General features: G+C 45.5%; 1 protein-coding gene across 1 annotated transcript in view; it reads left to right on the top strand.

The window, feature by feature from the left end:
• Window positions 1-17,235, top strand: part of LOC139351168 (mitogen-activated protein kinase kinase kinase 11) — a 35,348-nt gene that overhangs the window by 3,880 nt on the left and 14,233 nt on the right. The window contains exon 2 of the mRNA XM_070992923.1: window positions 14,755-14,935. Coding sequence (XP_070849024.1) covers window positions 14,755-14,935 — 181 coding nt within the window. The remainder of the gene's footprint in view (window positions 1-14,754; window positions 14,936-17,235) is intronic.

Raw genomic sequence — 17,235 nt, 5'->3', positions numbered from 1 at the left:
AGGTGAAGGAAGTGACCACCAGCACATTACTGCGATAAATATACATTAAAAAGCAGATCATCAGGGCTAGCTGTTACAGTGATGGATTGAGGTGAATAGTCATTATAAGCGAGGTGAAAGTTTTAGTCGTAGCTAATGACCAACGTTTGGCCTATTTGGAAGATGCTGACTAAACAGGATCATTGAAGAAAGTGCACAGTGGGGCGCTTGGGTCGAAGCCAGAGGCCATAACTGGAATTCCACCCAAAGTAAATACACAACAGAGAGTAGATGAGCCTCTTTCTCTGGCTGTTGTGTCTATATATCTGGGGGATGAGAATCTGGGGATTCTTCACATCTTATGCACTCAGTCATTTTCTGTTTTTAGCAGGCTGCTGTTTTCAGATCACACCGTTATCTAAATGAGGTTCCAGGGCTTTACCACTCTGTAAGCCACACGGTTCTGCAGCAAACACGGAATCCTTAAAAAGCCCAACGGAAAACAAATTGCATGTTTTTTTTTCCTGCTGCAGAGCACAGATCTGCTCTGTAAATTGTAGGGCCTGTGCGCTGTACGCTTTGAGGTAAAGTGATCCCGTTTTCGAATGAAACATTTCATAGTTTTTATTTCCTGATACCTGAGCATTCATTGGCTGACAGTGTCAGTGGTTCAAAACCTCAGACTTTGAACCGCAACCCACATTAGCTTTCTTATCTACAAACAAAGGCATGTGTCTTGGAGTTCACCCGTGCTGAATGAGGTACCGCACAAGCATCGAGGACAAGTGAACCGCTAACCTCAGTTTGCAGGTTTGAGGCTAATCATCTTGTCAGCTGTCACACGTTCAATATCTGACAGCAAGATTGGTCAGTGTAGCTGCTATACAGATTGGCCCTTATTCCTCAGTACCACTGCGAACAAACGCTGTCTTTCTTTGACTTACAAGCTGCAGTTGCCAGCATGAGTTTGTTTGCGATGTGTCTCTGTTTCCCTGTCGGCTTATCTGTCAATCAGACACAGAGCGTCCCGCCCACCCAAAGGCTCTAAGAATGAAGGAGTATTTCTGAAATGCAGTACCTCCCTTCAAAACATATCAACAGTACTGTCAAATGAATGTGACACATGCACTTTTGTTCATTTAAAGTAGCCTTTAAAGCAGCAATTGATACAGCAACTACAACATTGACATATCACCTTATTAAATTTAGTTCATATGTGAACATGGAGCAACTTGAGCATGCACTCAGAGGCATGTGTCAGTATTCCCTTTCTGTTAGCTCTGTTTTGGGCTCCACCAATTCCTGAGAAAATGCAATCTGGCTCTTTTTTTATTATTATTTTTTGTGGCTTTTTAGCCTTTGTGATAGCAACAGCTGAAGGTACAACAGGAAAGGGGGCTGTGAGAGAGGGAACGACATGCAGCAAATGAGCCACAGGTGGGAGTTGAACCTGCGGCCACTGCAGAGGACTGACAGCCTCAATACATGGGGTGCATACCCTTCCAACTGAGCTATAGGGGCACCCCACAATCTGGCTCTGTAGCTGATGATCCTCCACTATGTTCCCCAGCCAGCTGCTAACTTTGCATGCAGACTGGTGGTCTACCGTGGGTTCATCCACATGCTTGCGGCCCCAGAACCAAAACGATGAGCTGAAAGACGCTCCGCTGCTCCACTGAGCTGGAGCTCTGTGATAATTCTCTGGATTTCATCCCTACCATTTCACCCAGTGTTGATTGGCACTGCTTTAAGTTTACTCCGATTAAAATAACCCATTTCCTGCTGCAGCTACAAGAAAAATCTTGCTATCGGCAAAAGCTCATTCAGTCCAACTGCTGTCCTTACACTGTCACTTATCTGCACAAAGCCTCCATAGACCCAAAAACAGCTATAGGACATCACCACACGCCATAAAACTCTGCAGAGGCTTTAGTTAGAACGGGTGGGGAAAGTGCCAAGCTAAGCACTTGCTGGGCTGGAACTCACAGGCCTTTTTTCAGGAAGAAGCCACAGTTAGATCTTGGATCAACATGTCCTTTTTTTTCTTCTTTTTTTTCCACAAGTGGACAAGCATCTGATACATCCCTCTACCAGCATGTTTTCATTCAGGGCCCCCAGTGCCCCACACTGCAGTGCACTCAAAACATCCCCTGTGTGTGCGTCTGAGTGTCCGGGCGGCGGGGGTGTGTGATGCTTGCATGTGTCTGGTGAACTGCACTCCTGTTAGCACTGCACTTCCACACACACACACACACACACACACACACACACACACACACACACACACACACACACGCCATTCCCATGCCACACCATTCCCCTATTCAGCACGGGGGAATTATGAGGGCAATTTAGGCATTTGAGCTATTTTGTGATTGTACAAAGCAATTTAGTGTAGGGAACGGGGGGATTTAAAGCCTGATAGAGTCTGAACGTGCACCTGTATTTAGTTAAGGCAGCCGCATTATCATTTAACGTGTAGTTTAGGCGATAAGGGAGCCAAGAACTGCGTTTAGCTGCCATTAGAGAGAAAGAACACTCACTATCTGCAGGTGGAAATTTAACGGTGGAGAATGTCAGCGAGGCTTGACATGTGCTGTCAGCTTGCCAGTCAAATCTTTTATTGGCTGCTACATGTACTTCACTTCGGCAGCGTGTGTGCTGAGCTGTCTCGCTCAAAACAGCAGTTTTTTTGTGGACGAGCGAGATGTATTTTTATTCCAGTTGAGTAAAATGAGTTTTCATGATTAAAATGATTTGCTGATTCAATAAACTTTGGTTACTTATTCATTGGCTTTAACTTTTAACCGTTCATGCTGTTGCATGTTCAAGCTGCAAGGGGCCACCTGTAGATTTCATCCTGAAAGTAAATGCAGAAACATGCAGTGTATCTCACACTGTACATGTGCAGGGTGTGTGTCGGACTCCTGGCATGCATGCCAGCCTGCCTGCGGAACATGCTAACTACCATAATCCATAAATGCGTGTCAGTACATCCCTTGTTTTGAAAGAAAATCTATCCTTGGTCTGGCACCACCATATCAGCCTTCGTGTCATCATGCACCTGTTTATATTAAGATTAAGACTGAAGTTTTGATCCACGAGGTGTTATTCTTATTCCCACTGTGCAGTAATGAGGACATGAACGTTGATTTTTGAGCATGGGAACGGCAGTTTGACAAAATACATCTCATATCCTGATGTAGGTCATTTCATGTTAAGATAATGGTACATACATAAATTCAGTAGTTTGTATATAATGACCATATGGAAAGGCCTATTTCTAGTCTGTGCCAACCTTTTTATACCCAAACCACGTCCGTGCGACAGAAAATAGCCCCTTTTTTTAGGTGCGAGCACCTCGTTTTGTCTGGGCTGGTTGGCTGGAGTCCTCCTCCTGTTTGGATTCGTCCCAGTTCTCCGTCACGTTCCCCTGTCCTCCATGTTTGTTTGTGTTGCCCTCATGCAAATTTCCTGCCTGCATTCGTGCTGTGCAGAAGAATGCATACTGTCATCCAGATGACCATGAGTGCCATAAAGAGTGTGATTTACAGAATCACATGACATATACATCATCATATCGCGCAGCCCTGCTTCATTACCTGATGCACTTTGCTCAGCTGTCATGGAGATGTGTTATTACACATGGAACTTTTCTCACATGGTAAAAGGAGGACCACATCTCATGAATGGGAAGTTAGAAAGTTTGTAAATTGAATATTCATGATGTGCTAAAAAGCTACCCGCCCGGCTCACTGATAGATACACATGACGTAAAGCACGTGAGGAACAGCACATTTTCACAGCATACATGTTTAATACAGTGTCTGCGTACACGATGCTTCTATCATTTCTTTTGCATCACGTCTAGCGCCAGATGTTGAAGTGACTGGCTGAAATGCAAGGGTTGCTTTATCGCTGAGGCTGTCGTGAGATCTTTCAGTAACATACAGCGAATGCGTTCAAAAATACAATATGCACCAGTGGGAATTCTGTCCTGGACTCTGAAATGAATTACCCAGTGTCTGCTTTCCAACTTTACTGAATTACTCAACTCAGCTTTTGATCCACGCCACCGCGAAGAGCAAATTCATGCATTGGCAAAGCACTTTTATTCAGCAGGAGGTGTAACATCAAATGTTCGGTGTAGCGGAAAGTGCATCGTCATGAAGTTGCCCATCCATAAACATGGCTGCATCTTCAGCGCCTGTTTGCTGACTGGCATATTGAGGGGCGCCTGGGGTGTCTGTGCAGGGAGTGGACGGGGGTCACTTGGGGTAGAGCTCAGCTGCAGTGCTGCCGGCTCTGAGCGAGTGTCAGTGGGTGAAGAGGCAGAGGGGAGTGTGACTCGGTGTGCAGCTTAGCCAGTTGCCTGGCTTCACCGCTGTCCTGCTGTCTTTATTCTTTATTTTGGAAAAGACAGACAGGCACAATCCAGAGATCCTCAGCTCACCTTGGATTGCAGAGCGCCGCAGATTTGGAGTTTTAAGAGGTTCATACATGTGTGTGAGTGTGTACATACTGTAATTCAGCTGCAGGTTTTTTCGAGGCTAGTGCTGATAAGAGTATTTTTAGATCAAAGCTTCCAGAAGCTGATTTTCTGTCTTGATGCTATCTTGAATTTCAACCATTTTCATGCCCTGAAGATGAGGTTCAAAGAAGATTCATGCCATGTTGAGCAGCCAAAGACAGATGGTTAATGGTAGGTTTGTTATCAGCCCTAATGTCTGCATGTGAAGGATGGTTACTAGCTTAGCTTAGCATAGAAACAGGAACAAGGGGGAACAGCTAGTCTGGCTTTAGTAAAAAGGCCTCTAAAGCTGCAGTATGCACTGTTTACTGTAGGTGCAAAATGAGATGTAGCCTCACAATGACTGCACACCCACGCTAAATCATGAATCATGTGTGCAGTCAGAGCTGTTTGAGTGAGGGTACAGAAGAACAACAGCAGGGAAAGAGGAGAAGAAAAAAAAAAGACAGTGGAGGGTGCGAGTGCACAGGAAGTACAGAGGTTTCCAGAGCTCAGCCAGAGTGAAATCTGTTGCTTCCCTTCCTCCAGTCTGAAACCTCACTCTCAGCTCAGCCTCTTTCTCACCACACAGATCACAAGACGGCTCCCATGCCAATGACCGAAAACCTCCTCGTGCGTTTGTGGAAGCGGAAATGGCCATCAGGAATCGGACACAGTTGTTTTTGGAGAGTTCGACGTCGAGGATTTTCTGAAGCCGTGTAGTGAAGATTGCTGACTTTGTCGTAGCCGAGCTGGTGGCCATTTCAGTTCTGAGTTTTTTTGGGTGCTTAAGTTAGGGACATGGGGAAGTGTAGTTTTGTAATGTGCCAATGCGTTTTGAATTCTCACTTCTGTAGCTTCTTTTTTGCTTCTTTTTTCCTTCTCTTTGAGTTATAGCTGGCATGTACTGTGTAAACTTTATATTCCAGTTTTTGGTTGTTTTGGTTTGCTTTATTGACAACTTTTGATCGCAGCCTATTTATGAAAAATACACACACATAGCATGTTAGACAATAAAGCCCTGGATTTATTTCCACAGCTGTCCCTGGTGTTTACACAGTCCAGCCACCTTTATTAATATGGAAACCAGCATTCATTGCCTGACATTAGTATAATTAGTATAGAACCGAAAAACTAGAAAATTGAATCACATGAACCAACAATTGACTTTTATTTCCATAAAGCAGACAAAGTAACAAGCAGACATAGATAGACACCCAGAATCATATCACCAGGTGAGATATGATTTCATATCTGTCTTCAAAGCGTCTTCAGTGTGCTCAGTGCTCAGTGTTCCAATAACTAACCTCCACTCTGCTCACCACTGACATTTGAAGTCCCTCAGAAGAATACGATAACGAATGCCAAAAAGCACGCTGATGTTCATGTAAGGTCACAACTGATCACAGACAAATGTCAAGTCATATTAAAGCCCTTTTCCACTACAGGAACATTTCAAAGAACCCAGGATCCTTTTTAGTGAATCTTAACCTGCATTTTGACCTTATTAATCAGGGTCTAAATTTAGTTCCTGAGCCGTAGATCTTAAAAAAAATAGAGGAGTTTACCGTTGTGAGTGTCTCTGCTCAAACACAAGCCCACCATGCAGGCGCCCTTGCACTGTATTAGGCTAATGAACTCACTGCATGTGGTCCAAAGGGGGCTTCATGCTGATTTTTTCACATGGCCTTGTCTGCCTTGGCCTGCAGAATTCATACAGCACCTTTTCTTTTGCACCCGGTGGTGTTGGATCCGTCAGAACGTCAGCGCTTCCTCCCGCTTCTGCCACAGACTACCTTGACCTCCAAGCCACTGAGGTCAACCCAGTAATGACCCCCTGTCTGGGTTTGTAAGGATATGCACTAATGAAGGTTAAATTTCAACACATGAGCGCTGGAGGCTTGTTAATAAGTGACTGTTTCCAGGACCTCACAACCTCTACCTGTCACCAGATACTTTGCACAGGGAATCATTTATAACCCCCCTCTGACAGCGTTGATGTGGATGCCCAGAAAGATTCCTGTGTGTGTGTGTGTGTGTGTGTGTGTGTGTGTGTGTGTGTGTGTGTGTGTGTGTGTGTGTGTGTGTGTGTGTGTGTGTGTGCGTGCGTGTTGGAAGGCGTGTTTCAAACTGTCACTCTCCTGTTGATTGGCTTGTGTGCCACGATGTGCTTGATGGAAGCAGGTTAGTCTTAGTCACATCGCCAAGTTTGATTCCCCGCGTCGTGGTTGTTGTTATGCAGGGAAAATATCAGTGACCGAGCAGCTCACTAGTGCTGGAACGATCAGTTGATTGCTCGATTAGATTACTGAGAGAAACGTAATTCATTGTTTTGATAATGAATCTATCGTTTGAGTCATTTCCAGAGAAGGAAGTTTCAGTGTCAGGATTTGCTGCTTGCATTTGTCTCTTTTATGTATCTGGCTTTTGGACTCATGAAACTGTCTATTTCATTCAAGGAGCAGCCCAACAGTAACAGCAAGACATTTGTTATTGGCTTAAATGATGGAAACCTGGAGAGGTGAGAGCGGACAAACCTGATCGACGTCACATTACATGACATTAAATGAGTCACGATTGAGAGTGATCTAATAACCACATAGTAATAATAAGGGATTTCAGATGCGAATGACAGCACTGTGGTGTAGAGGGTGAATGGAAACATGAATCACAACTTTATCTTGGCTTAAATCAGAAGAAATGCCACCTTAGATTGACTGCAGAACTTGTTGTGACCTGGTTAACTCGCTGATGTTGCCTAATTCCTACTCTCTGTGAACGAATTGTTGCGTGCCGCTGAGCTGGGACGAAACTTCAGCCGAGCGAGCGCTAGTTTCATCTTCTGCACTATGATTATGCCCTATCACTCTCTCGCTCGCTCTCTCTCTCACTGGGTGCCTGGTCAGAGGTTGCCAGACTGTCTGTCAGCCTATGGCCTCGTCCCTCAGGGGACAAAGCTCCCGTTCTTCCTGGGGAAAGCCCCCACCCTGCCGGAATTCTCCCTTCGCCTACGGGTGCAGGGGGGGGGGAGGCCTAGGTTGAGCCGATGTGGGTAAAGCCAATATGGATACTTTTTGCTTTGGACTAATAACATGTGCATTTAAATGTTAATATTTCCATGGATAGAATTTGGTCTTTTGGTCAATTTTTTTGTAGAATTTGTAGCATACCCAGTTTAGTTGGACACAAAATATCAGATTTTTAGTCACATCAGCCAATATCTGCCTGATACAGTCGCGCAGTGATGCATCAGTCCAACCCTACCCCAAGATTGGAGGGGGTGAGGAATGATAGCATACTTGAGAAATGCGGTGAGAGATGGCGATGTAGCTCCAGCGTCAAATTATAGAGAAACATAATTAAGTGAGGTGCAGAGTGAAGAGGCAGAGAGCGGCATTGTGGGGCTGACTTTAGCATCTGGCATGTTATCGTGACAGGGCCGGATGGCTGGAGAAAGATTGTCCTGCAGCTGAAAGGTTACACCCTCCATCAGAGCTAGTAGCATATGTTCAGCAGCAGCCACACATCCTCTAAAACCCTTGTCCTTGAGTGGGACGTTGACCCTTTATCTTTTGCTGTTGGTGTGTCAGGCCCTGTGGATGTAATTGATCATTCACTCAGCCCCCTGTAGTTACCGTCAAACTTTCCTCTCTCGCACGGCACAAACGCACTTTACGGTGATAACGATGGCAGATTTACCGCTTGAAATTCTGAGCAGTCTTTGAAGCAATGGGTCCTCGATTCCGACTTCTTATTACTAGCTTGTGAATATGGATTTTGCCAGCTGAAACAGCAGTGGCTGTAACGTAACGTTAGCTGGGGTTTGCCGGAGTGTAAAACCCAAATCCAATAAAGAGCAGGACAGAGCAGCCGGTGTTAGCCTAAACTCTGATAGCATCCAGCATCCAGCATAGCAGGCAGCTGTGGGTGACGTTTTTATAAGAATGTAATCAGCAACCCCTCAACCTAATGAAACCTGCTAAGGTAATGTTGTGCTCCTTGTAAGTAAGGCTTGTACTAGGTTGTAAGCTAATTAGCCAGACACGTTAATGATCGCAGCTTATGTTTGAGCACATAAACACACAGTTTAATCCATTGCATATACTTTGGTTCTTGTACGTTTGATGAAGACATTGCCAGCCATCTGATTTTATACCCTGTCTGTGAGATTCTGTACTTGGTCTGCAGCAACTTCCTTGAAATGCAAGGTCACAATCAGATATCAGAGCAAATTCCCCGAAACTATTTCCAGTCATTTAAAATTTCACCGTTCCTTTTTAACACGAGGCTGAACAGATTTTGCACATTGGCAATAGCATTTTACTCAGCTGTTATGGAAACCAAATAGGCTTAAGGCTCTTCTTTAATGACATGTGAAGAATGTGGGAAATGTAAATAGTCTGCGTTTGCTCAGGATGGACATGGTTATACTTAATCAGTCAGGTAAGCTCATGTTAAATCAGCCCTGAGTCTTCCCATGCAATAATCTCTGACTCTGGGCTTGTCGCTAAGCTAACTGTTGCAGGGTTGAGTCAGTCCCAGCACCGAGCTCATATCTAGGCCGCTGCTGGTAGGAGTCATTTCTGCAACTGACACACTCTTGTCTCTGAACAACAAACAATGGCAAACAGAGTCCCGTTGCCATGGCGATCTGTCACGGTGTTTTCGTGGTGACATTGTTGCTATCGCCTCTCCATCAGGAAGATATTCTGCCTGGGCAAGACCGATCTCGCCGTGATCCTTGCCTTTGAAGGAGAGCTGGATTTGCTCGTTTGTTGCCACTTTTTGTACAAACACCTCTTCAAAATGTGAAACCAGGTGAGAGATAAAGGAGGATGCAGATAAAAAAATCTGTTTTGTAGTTGCCCAATACAATTTATTCAAATCCAAGTGTATTAGGTGCAAACCTTAATCTTCTTCATTAATCCCCTTAAATCCTGACGTCGTACATACACTGCTCCCATGTAAAAGACCTCAGGCTATTTGTGTTAGCGCTGTTTCTATAGCTCGCCATACAGCGTAAAGGTCATTAAGGGTGCGTGTTTTTTCCCATGGTTCCTTCCACAGTACACTGGAGTTATCCTCTCCAGACTACCAGCGCGCTACTTAAAGCTTCTAAACTTTTTTCGGTTCAGCTTTGAAGATGTCAGCAGACTTCATGTTATGTGGGTCAGTGGCTGATTTGGACACCGCGTGTTGCAACACGCCGTCCAGTAAGCAGCTGACTAACGTGGCAGCCGGCGTCAGTGCGATGGCGGTGGAGAGAGGAGGAAGGCTGGACGGGGCTGAACTGTGGATGCACTCGAGCTGCCTCGGCTCAGGAAGCGGAGGAAGAATGTGGTGTGTATGTGTGCTGAGGCTGCTAAAATGCTTACTTGTGTGAATTTGCATGTTTGCTTCTATGCTTGGTTGCATGTGCGCATAGATGGCTTCTGTGCACCCATATGTGCATGTATGAGCGTGCGTACAGGTAGGCTATATCTGTCCCGTAAGTGCAGAGATGTTTATATGCATGGATCATTTGTATTTACTATGAATGTATGTGTTATGAAACTGTCAGAGCCCTGTTATTTATGTGCCTGTTGGCCTTCATCATAAATCTGCCCCTGCGTGTGTGAGTGAATGAACTGTTGTAAGATAGGCCTGTGGCCAGGGACTGTTATTCAGCCTCTTTCCCAGCATGACTCTCTTTAAACCCATTAACACCACAGGATGGATGGAGTGCTAACTGTTTGTTAGTCAGTGTCAGTGCATCCAGGCTATAGCACGGATTGGTGAGCACAGGTTTTGGTTTCTGTCTCAGATCTGGCAACCTCACTGTGACAGCATGCGTCAGCTGCTCTCCGAACTGCAAAGCTGTCATCGATGTTATGTTATCTTCGCTGAATGTAAAATAGGATGTTTATGCTGTTATGTATTAGCTTGAAATTGGAAGCGCTCAGACATGCCACGCTCACCCCTTCTCGGGTCGTTTTGATCTTTGGACAGAGCAAGTCCCGCCGCTTCCTTGCTGGGCTTACTTCTCAGATGGCCAGCCGTCATTACGATCAGTCCAGCGCAGCTCGCTACTTTCCTCCATTTTGCTCGAGCAAGGAGAACAACAATAGCCTAGTTGCTGCAGCAGGGCATGCAGTAGGTCAGACAGGAATGTCCTCGTCTGGACAACACGGCAAAGCTGTCAGTTGGATCTAAATATGCCCACAACGCATACTTTAGAATTGGCACATGGAAGTAAGACATCATGATTGTGATGATCTAGTGTGTCTCAACAGCTCACATTTTCAGATTTTAGATGGTCCAGCTGTCATAGCACGCCCATACACCCTTGGGAATTAGCTTTCACCTCTGTGTGTGTGCAGGCGTGTCGTTCAGCTGTGTGTATGTGCAGAGATTTCTTCTTTGCTGCTTGTGTGCAGCTGAGGGCACTGCAAAAAAAAGAAGGACATGGAATGTGAGTGTGTCCTGTGTTAAGTGTCTGTGTGTGCATCTGTTTGCCCATGTAGAATGAGTGCTTTGTGTGTGTGTGTGTGTGTGTGTGTGTGTGTGTGTGTGTGTGTGTGTGTGTGTGTGTGTGTGTGTGTGTGTGTCTATAATTCTGCTTTCTAGGCCCAGGCAGCCACTTTTAGCTGTGCCGTCTCACTCAATCATATGATAACGATCGACATTCAGCACCCCCCTCTCTCTCTCTCTCTCTCTCTCTCTCTCTCTCTCCCTCTCTCTCCTCTCTCTCTCTCTCTCTCTCTCTCTCTCTCTCTCTCTCTCTCTCTCTCTCTCTCTCTCACCTCTGCTCGCTCTACCACAGCACCTCCACTTCCCTACCGCCTGTCTGTGTCAGCGTCTGGTGCCACGTGATGCCTCTTAACCTCAGTTTCCTAAAATAGCGCTGTGTTTATTGCGCACAACGAACGACAAGTGGGAACAACAAAAATGGCTCTTTTTTTTTTTGCTTTTGTTTTGTTTGTGTTTTTTTAAAGGAAGGGCCCCGCCACCGGAGGCTAATTGGGCCGACGCCGGCGTCACTTCCTGGAAGTGGGGTCGCGACGCAGCGAGCGAGCACCCGGGTGGAAATAGGGTTGACTGACCAGGGCTTGTTTTCACCAGACAGTGACCGGCAGGCGGACAAAAGAAGTGGAGCAAGGGATCAGGGGCTGTTGCTGTAAATACCAGCGCCCCCTCCAACACCGCCCCCTCCTCCCTGAGGGCCTGTGGAATTGACAGAAACAATGACTCAGCCGTAGAATGGACAGAAATTGATTTTCTGCAGAAAGGTTAAATGAGCGGGCACTATTTTCCTCACTGTAGAGGTTGTTTTTGTTTTGGCCATTGGCTACTTTTGCTATTTTATTGTTTGTGCCGCCGTCTCGAGGCAGAAGTCGATGTGAAAGTTTGTGATTGACATACCTTGATGCATTTTTTTGCCCATTTAAAAAGTTGTCTCGCTGTTAGGGTAAAGCGTGGCTGTTAAGAAGGCCTCCGTTAACGCTCTGTCTTTGTACCTGTCATCATCTTGTGAGACAGAGTGGATGAAACCGCACATATCGTTGCTTTGGTACGTGCCTGTATGTGCAGTTTCAACAGAACTGGGTGAAATCGTCGCGCAAGTACATTATGAAAGTCCTCTCCTCTCCACTGTTCACACACACACAGACACAGACACACACACACACACACACACACACACACACACACAGACACAGACACACACACAGAGCAGACAACACAACTTCTTGTGATGCATTCCTTTGTGACGTCAAACTCGCTGCCTCTGGGCTACGAAGCACAGCACAGGATGTCTGAGAGAGAGCGAGAGAGAGAGACAAAGACAACAAAGAGCGACAGAGAGAGAGAGAGAGAGAGTCCTTCATGTGTGTAGAGGAAGATAAATTTCATATTTGGGAGGTTAAAGAAAAGAAACTGGGGAAAGTGGATTTTTTTTTAGTGCAAGACACAGTCAAAAGAAGAGAAAGAAAAAAAAAAGGAAAAGAGCGCCGAGCCCTGAAAGTCGGAAAGTGACTGCAAATAGCAGGAGTCTTACTTCCCTATAATAAGTCAAATTCTTTGCTGCTTCTCCTCCCTGCATTTGACGGCCAGCCTTGCCCTGAGTGATGCCCAGTCTGCCAGCAAAGGGGAAGACAGGCATAGCTGCCGATCATACAAAGACATGTGATACAGAGTCACACCGCAGCGACCGACGTCCTCAGCATTATATTCTATTTTCATAGAAACAAAGCCTTCCAGTGCTGTGCGGTTGCATAAGCCTGGCTGGTTACCAAAGTGTGTTTACTTATAGCTTTATTACATTTTACAATGTGTACTTTTCTCGTTTGGGAATTCTGCGTTTCCGTCTATGTTTAGAGACCCGCTCTTGAATATCAGTCACCCGCATCTGATTGATCCACGTCGTCCGCTGTCTGTCGATGAGGCTTCCTCAGATTTAAATCAGAAACCCCAAATTGAAAGCATGTTTTTGGTCATTTGTGGGTCAAAAGGCATTCGTGTAGTCATTGGTGTCACAGCATTTCTGTGACTATGTTCGAATGTGAAGTTAAGAACCTAAAACACATGAAAATATGGTCATTTAATGTCATCTAGAGGTCTAAAAATCTTGTTTTTAAGACAGATTAAGTCCGCTTCTTCATTATTTTTGGCAGAAGAAGCTGCTACGAGCTGTTTTCTTCTTTTCTTCCCTCCACTGTACCCTCTCCGTCTTCTCTCTGTGACCCTTTTAGCTACACTTTAAAGCACTACTTCTGGTCTCCCATGCTGTAAACACTGCGCACCCAATGCACAATAGACTGATACTGAAAGCCACATTGTAAGAGCTGAAACTGCTGCATGCATGTTTCATGACGCACGGCACATGCAGTGTTTTGATTTTGCTGTTAACCACGCAAGCACTCCTGCAAAGTTCCAGCGTCTTAAGCATAATGATTGATGCAAATCAGCCGATCGTGCAGAAGGTGAGAGGCCTTTTTGAAAGCTAAACTAAATGAACAAAGTGCAGTAAAAAGCTCACCTGAAGCATAACTTTGGTCCATTTGACTCCAGCCGCTTTCACCTCATCAGTGGAGGTGTTTCAGTTTGCCTCGTTCTTCATTTAAAGTGCATTTTTGTGCTTTTATCTCAAGTGAAGTCACTCAGAAAAAAGGTTTGCCGCTGGCATAAATGGGAACCTAAAGCGGCCTCAACAGTTTTGTCATCCTGACACATTTAATGGGCCGGCTTTTTGTTTCCTGCCTTCTGTCCGCCGTTGAAACGAGGCCATGTTCGATGGCACAGTGTATTTCTTTGTTGCGACTTTGTGTCCTCCGCTCGGCAAATGCGAACGGATAATCGGGGCTGTATTTCCAACACTGCGATGTGCAGTGCGCTGGCTGTCATAAGAAGCTGCGTGACTTTTTATGAGAGCCATTGAAAAACATCTGTGTCATGAGCGTTTCTTCAGCCTGACATCGATGCTGCTTTTTTCCCACACAATTTCACAGCATCACACAGCTGAAACCTTTTCAGAGAGGACATAAAAATGCTGATGAATGTATCAGATAAGACTGTGCTTTTGAGGAACGTTGTTGTTTGGCTTGTTGCTCATCAGCAGCTATTTCGCCAACACGTTTGGGGGATTTGTTACTCAACTTGCGCTTCAGCAGAAGTGGGGACATTGCGGTGTGTGGTGGACTGTTGGCTGCTGTGATCAGAGCCCGTGATGCAGGTGTGGGTGGTTTACCATATGACAGGGTTAGGGTTAGCACTTCCTGTATGTACAGTCAGTATTCAATGAATGAGTAATTATGACTTGAATAGTCATTTGAATAAATCGTGTAAAATACATCAATCATACTCAAGTCATTGTATTCAGAGGGTTGTTTCACAATGTCTTTTTTATTTGTTTTATATTGAAGACTTCCTGTAGCTGCTTCATAATAAAAGTCTTGATATGTATATTGCACCAATTCGGCAGAAATGAGACATTTGTTTTAAACGTTGCAGCCAGTTTAAAGGCGTGGAGGTTTGTGCAATTGAAGTCTGTCAGAGGGTCCATGGAAATGTGTTTGTCACTGTCAGCTTGCATCGTAGCCCTAGAAGAACAAGAGGAAGAGGAAGTGAGAAAGAAGCAGGGTGCTTGTGAGTGTGTGCACTGACCAGAGATCAGCGCAGAGCAGTCAGTCTACGCGATGATGCACTTCTTTGACTCTTAAGCACTCAGCACATTCAGCCTTGCCTAATCATACCTGTCCTCCTGTCCTCCCCTCCTGTCCCTCCTCCAGTCCTTCTGGCTCAGCCCATAGAGAATGAATGTATGGAGGGTTTGACGTTGAAGATCACCGACTTTGGCCTGGCGAGAGAGTGGCACAAGACCACCAAGATGAGCACCGCCGGCACCTACGCCTGGATGGCCCCCGAGGTCATCAAGTCCTCCACCTTCTCCAAGGGCAGCGACGTCTGGAGGTGAGTGTGTGTGTGTGTATAGCATCTATGTTATCAGCAGTGTTGTATGAATGTAATGTGTTCCTGATGACACCTCTTTCACCAAAATAGCGGCAGAAATATGACTAGTGTCATATTAGGCATTATTATTTGAGTGCGAGGGCAGGGCTTTGCGGGGAAAGCACTCCAGACTCTGAAACGTAGAATCAAAGAGTCCGGGGAAAGACCACGCTCTCGACTAAAGATTACCAAAAAGCCCCGTGCTTATTCATTTTCTCGCTGAGAGTTAGATGACAAGACGAGACACGAAATATGAAGCTGGGGCTGAGTAAGCGAAACATGCTAAGCTAGCTAGTCTTGAAATGCCAAACTATTCTTTTAAGGGACAAGGTGGTATGAGATGTCTTTTGTTGCTTGGAAAGTACCACGTCCAGGGTAAACTTAACTACTTTTTGTACAGCAAACACAGCATATACATAAAGATCTGGAGAACTAATACTAACATGTTGATCACAGTTCACAGGTTGTCTCCATCATCACCAAAGCAGAATTTGCCTCTTGACATTAGACTCTTAATCCCGTCTTGATTATGAGCTAATAAATAAAACATTAAGGCTAACAACCCTCGGTTTAATGGTACCAGTCTCTGTTGCTCAGTGACTAATACTGGTGTTTCTATGGTGATGGAGCCACCTCTGATCGTGGGGGGTTTACAAAGATACGTAGCGCGGGATTTCACAACGACACCTCCGATGGCTTTCCTGTTTCTGTCCTTCTCTTATTGACTGAGAACGTGCACGGTCGACATTTCCACCGAGTTGGCTGACTTCCTGTTAGCTCCCCTCACGTGAGCGGGACAGAATGATTCGGGGATTGGGCTCTTCTGTACTCTCTAGATTTGATTGGACCGAATAGGTCAAATTCTGGTCATGCATGAATAAATCCCCCGTTTTCCAGCGGCATGACAAACTTGTTCGCTCCTCAGAGCAAAGCAGAAGATCAAGCTCTCCCTGAGTGCTTCCGCGGACCCTGATCACACATTTTACTACTGCAGTCTCTTTAAAGGGGGAACTCCACCAATTTTATACATCTAAGTCAGTTAACTAGAGGCTAGATTTCTCTTGCAAGTCCCTCAACTTTATTAATGAGCGTTATTAGACTGACGGGGCACATTCAATGGGGAACATGATGGAAATAGAGGGGTGAAAGTGCAGAGAAGTGATAGTGGGAGACAGAATGATGAAGAGACGGAGGGGCCGAGTGATGGATTGCAGCAAGGCCACCGCAGCCATGTGATGGCGTCTCTTCAAAGAGCTGCTCTGTGCTTTGTTGTGGGACATGTGTACTGCACACTGTCCCATTGTCTCCAGTATAGACAGAGAAGGAGGCCACACACCAGACCTAACCACAGCCCTTTATCTGGGAATAGCTGCGTGTGCGTGTGTGCGCATGTGCGTATCTGTGTGTATTTGGCCACATCTACACAGAAAGAGAGGAGTCCCTTGATTATGGTTTGTGGTTTTATAATAATGACTGGAACAACTGTGCGATTTGTTGAGAGGGGATTCATGATGGCTTCTAAGTGCTGTATAAAAATTAGCATTTGGAATGAAGCGGGCAGGGGTTTTTTTGCTCAGCAACAGGGAAAAAGATAAATAATGTATTAAAGCAATAGCACATTCAGGGCTTTGCTGCATTGTGGTTATTGCAGTTCCTCTCATATGCTATGGTTTAATTTTAATCCTGTGGATTTGGACCATTTCATCCATTCTTACATGGTTCTTTGCAGCCCCGTACAGAGCCTATGTGAAACCAATTGAGCGTGCCGTTACAAGAACCGTATTTGAAAGCGTCCTTGAGAAAATCAGAAAGGATTCTGCTCTGCTGCAAGCTACTTAAGACATTTTCTGCTCCTTTAAAGAACCCTATTTAGCGAGAGTGTACAGTTTTTTTACTACCCTAATGGGCTCAGGGCCATTTCTCTATCTCACAGGCACATCCCCTTGGTTCTCAACACACGCGTCGATCAACAACAATCCCACGCAAGCTCATTTTCAGAACCATCTCCGCAGAATCTTGAAAACAGCAAAATGAGCGAGTAGCGGGCGGGCAGGCAGGCAGCCCTGCTCTGAAAATGAAGGGTAATCTTTGTTCTACCATTCTTTCTCATCTGTCCACGGCCGCTTGTCTCCAAAGCCGCCATGCGGAGACGACGACCGCCTCGGGGCGAGCCGACGAGCAGCGTTTCTGCACAGTCACTGTGTGTGGAAGTTGTAATTAAAGAACTAAATAAAAAAAGGCTGCGGCCTGCGCTCTCCACT

Source organism: Chaetodon trifascialis, chromosome 23 (genome assembly GCF_039877785.1).
Source record: "Chaetodon trifascialis isolate fChaTrf1 chromosome 23, fChaTrf1.hap1, whole genome shotgun sequence".
Classification (NCBI taxonomy): Eukaryota; Metazoa; Chordata; class Actinopteri; order Chaetodontiformes; family Chaetodontidae; genus Chaetodon; species Chaetodon trifascialis.
Note: the sequence above shows the minus strand (reverse complement) of the source record. Positions and strands in the feature narration are given on the sequence as shown.